A 5,315-nucleotide genomic window follows, 5' to 3' on the forward strand; every position below is an offset into this window, starting at 1 on the left:
AGTACCCCCAAGTCCTTCTCAGCAGGGCTGCTCTCAATCCCTTCATCCCCCAGCCTGTGTTGATACCGGGGGTTGCCCCGAGCCAGGTGCAGGACCTTGGACTTGGCCTCATGTGGATCTCATGAGGTTCACAGGGGCCCACTTCTGGAGCTTCTCCAGGACAGTCCAGCTAATAGGTTTTCCCTGCAAAAATGATTCCAACTACTCTGCCATAATTTTCTGCTGCAGCTTCCATGGAGACAGGAAACTGCAAAGTACAGGCTTCATGCTGAGCCAGACATCCAAATGCCTCCTACCCTGCTACTCCCACACAGCCTACTGCTTAGGCCTGTGAGCCCCTCCTATCTAGGTTTAAATCCATGAGGGGCAACACCACAAATGGCACGTGGCCAACATCATCATAAAGGTTTGAAAAACTTTTATGACTTATACTACTGGTATGCGCGTAACCTTAACACAATTTATTTATTCAAAGTAAATGCTAAAGCTAATCAGACAGCAGAATTTTTAAGTCACTATTTCAGTAGTTTGTGATAGATTGTAATCCAGAAGGGGAGCACCAAGAAAGAGCCAGTCTTGCTTTTGAAATTACGCAGAGAAACACCATGGTCTGAAGAAGCATCATTACAGGCTTGCCTTGTTCTCACCTTCTTCTCCAAGGAGGAAAATGGGGTAAGCAGACCCCAGGTCTGACCCAATAATATCCTTTCTGCACTGATGTAAACCCCTGGCGTAAATCAGGCTCTGGGAACAGGTTTTGACATTTGTACTCTAACACTGCACCCCTTTGCCCCGCAGTAACACCAGGCGACCTTGCTCCACTGAGGCCATCCCGGCACCCGCCTCGATTCTGAAGCACCTGGGAGGCAATTCAAGGCAGAGCAGTCCTCAGCTGCAACCACTCGTCATTTTTTATAGATGACCAGAGAGGACCATGGGACATACAGATGAGTCCTGTGAAGCAACTGACAGATACACTAACTTGCTTGTTGGTCACAGTATCAAAACCGAGCTTTTATTTAGAGAGAGAACCCAGGTACTTGGGTTGGGCTGGAGATGGTTGAGGAAGTGGAAAAAAGCCTATGTATTCACATGCAATTTAATTGAGAAAGCCAGGCTTACTGGCATGAAAGAAAAATTAATGTATGAAGACCACGAGCAAAAATATTCCCAAACAGCTATTTATAGCTTTGACCTTTTAGATTTCTGCATCACTAACTCAAGAAACAGCCTGCTGCCTGGCAAGCAGAGGTGAATAAAAAGGAGAGCAATGCCAACTTGTTAAAGAGAGCCCTTGCTAAAGAGATGCTGTCAGCCTGAAATTTTAAATTTCTCTCTAATAGATATTAGACAACTATTACTACAAAAAACTTGTGGAATTACAATGTGATTTTTGGAAGGGTGTGTGGTGGGGTCTCTTCAGTTTTTGCTTTACACCCTTGTCACCACTTGGTGCATAAATAATCAATTTCAATGCTCTGCTGACAACAGCATTTCATGTAATACACTCTCCAGCATAAGCATTTCAAGGGATTGGAAGGAATGCTTGCTTCTCGCACAAGGAAAGGAAAAACTGGAAGGATAGCAGAGTCCTACGTACAAGCAGTAGAGATTATTACTGTCACCTTCCCTTCCATTCCCTTTCCCAGAGGACTTAATTCTTTTTTCAGGGTTCTTTCAAATATTGTACTTGGGACAATCCCCAGAAGAGAACATATTCTAAGGTTTGAGAGTCCCCCCGCCGCCCCCGCTAGAGTGGGATCTTAAACGAAATATGACAAAAAGATGCCAGTATTACTGCAAGGATGATGTTATGAAATACACTTTTTTAATTCCAAGTGTATATTCCAGATTTTGTTCTTCATACTTTCAAGCATTAAAGGGCTCAAGATTTTGTCTTGGAACAGGTAGAAAGCAGCAAAGAAGATTTCAAGAGGAGGAACTGAAAACACTGCTCATTTTAGTTCCTAGAAGCTACGTAAACAGAACACTTGTATGCTATATACATGGACCACATCTTCATAATTATTGTTTATAATGTACATACGCACATAAAGACAGCATGGAGCAAAGGCAAAGAAAACAGTAACAGGACAATCCCTAAGAGGAAGAGATACAAGAAGAAAGCTGGATGGCTGGGCAGAAGGAAGGGGTTGGTAAGGGACTAGCACTGAGATGTATTTGAAACAGCAACAAGTCTGGCAGTGTATGTGTTTCAGTTCCCATTTGCCCAGCTTGGCTAGTAACAAAGCTACTGCCTAGGCAAACATGAGCAACTATTACAAGACCTCAGTAGCCACGAGCTGTTTTAAGATTAAAATTCTTACAGAACCATAATCCTCAGACCAACATTTTAAAGGTGAAAAGCATAGTAGGCTTTTCTTAACCTTCTTGGTAGCTGTAAATAAAACATTATATAGCTAGTTCTGGCCAATTTTGCTTTCATTGAAACATTCATGCAAGATTCTCTTTTAGAAATGAATCAGTGAGTTTTCTTCAATTAACTTGTGATAAAAATTAAGCTTCCAAAGAAAGGACATGTCCAAAGAAAAGACAAGCATTTACCTTGTTCTTACCAAACCAAACTCTTCTAGTTAGCAGCATTTAAAAAGAAGCATGAAGTATGTTTGCTGAATAGCTTTTGCTGTATGAACACAATCTATACAGTTTATGCAACCTCTCGCAGTAGTATCTAGGCAGGTAAAAAGCTGCTGCTATAGTACACAAAATTACTTCTGGGACATAACTCTGAGCTTTAAATTCTAGAGAAGCAAAGTGGGTTTTGTCAGTCTTTTTTTCAGTAACCTCAGGCATCAACAGTCATATGAGCGCGTTGAAGGACACATTCGGAGGGAATGTCTATGCAAGTAAGGGGAATTAGCTACAAGAAACATTTCTCCCATTTGCAATTATTATCTGACTTCAGCCCTTAAGAAAGCAAGCATCAAATCTGGAGAAGGCAGCCAACAAATCCTTCCCGAAAAGGGCTACCAGTGGAATGACTGATAGGATGGATTTGAGCACTGGATTGTGCATAAATACCAATTTATTCAACTGGTGAATACAGATCCAGTAACAGTGGTGATAGGTGTAGAAGTCCTAACAGGTGGGGATGGCAGAGTAAAAAAGCTTTATTGAAGGTAAAAAGCCAAGAGTGAGAAAGTGGCAGAAGATGAGTAAGCACTGTTCATACATATCCTGCTCACCTAAGTGTCCCCGTTTTATCCTAAAGCAGAAGGAAAGCATCCTTCCCATACACACGAACCACTTCTTCCTGTGTCATGCTCTCAAATCATAAGACCATCCCAGCTTTTTCAATTTCAAAATGAGCCTAAACTTCAGGGGAAGAAAGAACTACATGTTACTGTCTGCAAATGCCGTAAGTCATTTTGGGACATCAAACACCAGAGCTCCTATAATACTCGCGCAGTGGGGAAAACACAGTTTCATGGAGAATTTGACAGGTGACAAAAGGACTCACTGGCACTAGTTCAAAGCTCACGATTTCAAGGCTTAGAAACATGAAAACTACATGACAAAAAACTACCAGGGACCAATCTTTAACCCTGGTTCTTACCTCAGCAGGTTTCTTTTGTTCATTTGCTGGTGTTTTTGACTTGCTCCTGTATTTAGAACAAGAAGAAAAGGAAGTGGAAGGACCTGTTAAAAAAAAAAAAAAAAAAAAAAGACCCATTATAGCTCATTTCAATTCATTTAATTTTTCAGTAAAACACAAGGCACTCCAATCTCTTGAATTATCATGATTTTTTGACAAGACGTGGGCAAAAAAAACCTCTTAGGCAGTCTGTAGGCTTGATTACAGCTCCTCCTGTTCCATTCGTTCTTTGTAAAACCACAGTACAACAAGTTTGTGGGTACATTCTGCTTTGCCCAATACAAGCATGAGTAAACAGAAACGAGCAGGCAGACCACTTTCCTTCATTTCCTTTCTAACAAAGTGGAAGGAGGAGGAAAACCGAGGACAGAGTTTGCAAATGCTAAAAAAACCAAACAAAAAACCAATAATACTAAAGCGTGCTGATGAGAGATGCAAAAAAATCGTAGTGTGATATCTAGACACTTCTGGGCAAAATGTTATTTCAGTACAGGATACATTGATGACTCGCAACAAATATGACAATGAATCATCATTATGTATGGAGTTATTAGATGGGAACTGGTTTATAAGAAACAAACAAGACCCTGCCATACAGGGTTTTTTTGCGGATAAAATGAGAAGATGCAACCTCAGGCAGATGTGTGCCAAGGAACATTTAAAATATAACTTTACTAAATTGTATAACAGACCAAAGAGAAATAGATCAAGAACCAGTATAAGATAACATAACAATCAATATACTTTTTAAAACTCTACCCTATTATATATAACTCTAACATATCAATGCTCAAATAGCTTGCCACCCCACTAATTTTAAAGTTGAGGCTCTGCACAACAAGAGACAACAGGACTCTTTTTAAAAAAAAAAAAAAAAAATTAGAAAATAGGACCCCAGATAGTAAAACTTCTCTTGAATTACAGATTTCTTTTTCCCAACTCTGAAAGGGAAAGACATAAAAGTTTCTCTTCAAATTCTAAGTAGACTCAAAACTGCCCCCAGGTTTCCAGGATCCTTCGCCTCATTTTCCTCCCATAACAGGATTCAGAACACCAAAGACCACAGAACGCAAAAAGAAATCAAGCAAGAAACGTGGTTGGGTTGTTTGGTTTTTTTTTTTTTTTGTTTTTAATTATAAGAGGTGAAACGGTTTGCCCTCAAACCACACAAGGAAACCACAAGGGGGTGATAGACCAAAGAAAAACTAGTAGGTATTACTTACTCTCATTGTCTGAACTGTCACTGGTGCTTAGATGCCTGTGGCGTTTCATCCTGACGCATCCTAAAGAGAAAAAAAAAGTTGATGGCAACCATTCTACCAGAAAATCACCGGCTGCTGGCTGACACCAAGCTCTTCGCACCAAAGGCAAAGCTTCTCTGAAGAGCTTTCAGGCATAGAAATAATCCCAGTTCAGCCACTATGTTTTATTTCTGCAAGCAACTATTAGACCACAGTATTATTTGTGAAACTGAGCACCCTCAAAACCAGCATGCCTCTGCTGGGCAGAGCTTGCTTTAAATTTTGCAGAAAGGAGTGCAGCCCGCCACCTGATTCCCGGCAGGGCGTGAGCGGCACTCTGCTCTCGGAGGAGACTCAATGTCCCATCTGTTCAGCCAGAGGAAGAGTTGCCATGGTGGCAGTCGCTAGCTGAGACGGGTGGAGGCCAGGAAGTAAGGGGGATGCACAGCAAGGCAAGG

The 5,315-nt window shown here is 41.2% G+C and overlaps 1 protein-coding gene across 1 annotated transcript in view; it reads right to left on the reverse strand.

Annotated features, from left to right (window-relative positions):
* The window catches only part of LOC104080446 (protein Jade-3-like), a gene marked incomplete at its 3' end in the record, with an annotated part of 19,793 nt that extends 14,905 nt beyond the window's left edge, over positions 1 to 4,888 (reverse strand). Inside the window, exons 1-2 of the mRNA XM_009582848.1 lie at positions 4,840 to 4,888; positions 3,578 to 3,660 (exon numbers count right to left, since the gene is read on the reverse strand). Of these exons, the coding sequence (XP_009581143.1) occupies positions 3,578 to 3,660; positions 4,840 to 4,888 (132 nt within the window). The remainder of the gene's footprint in view (positions 1 to 3,577; positions 3,661 to 4,839) is intronic.
* Positions 4,889 to 5,315: the final 427 nt, after the last annotated feature.

The sequence above is a fragment of the Fulmarus glacialis genome, unplaced genomic scaffold (genome assembly GCF_000690835.1).
Source record: "Fulmarus glacialis isolate BGI_N327 unplaced genomic scaffold, ASM69083v1 scaffold33690, whole genome shotgun sequence".
NCBI lineage: Eukaryota > Metazoa > Chordata > Aves > Procellariiformes > Procellariidae > Fulmarus > Fulmarus glacialis.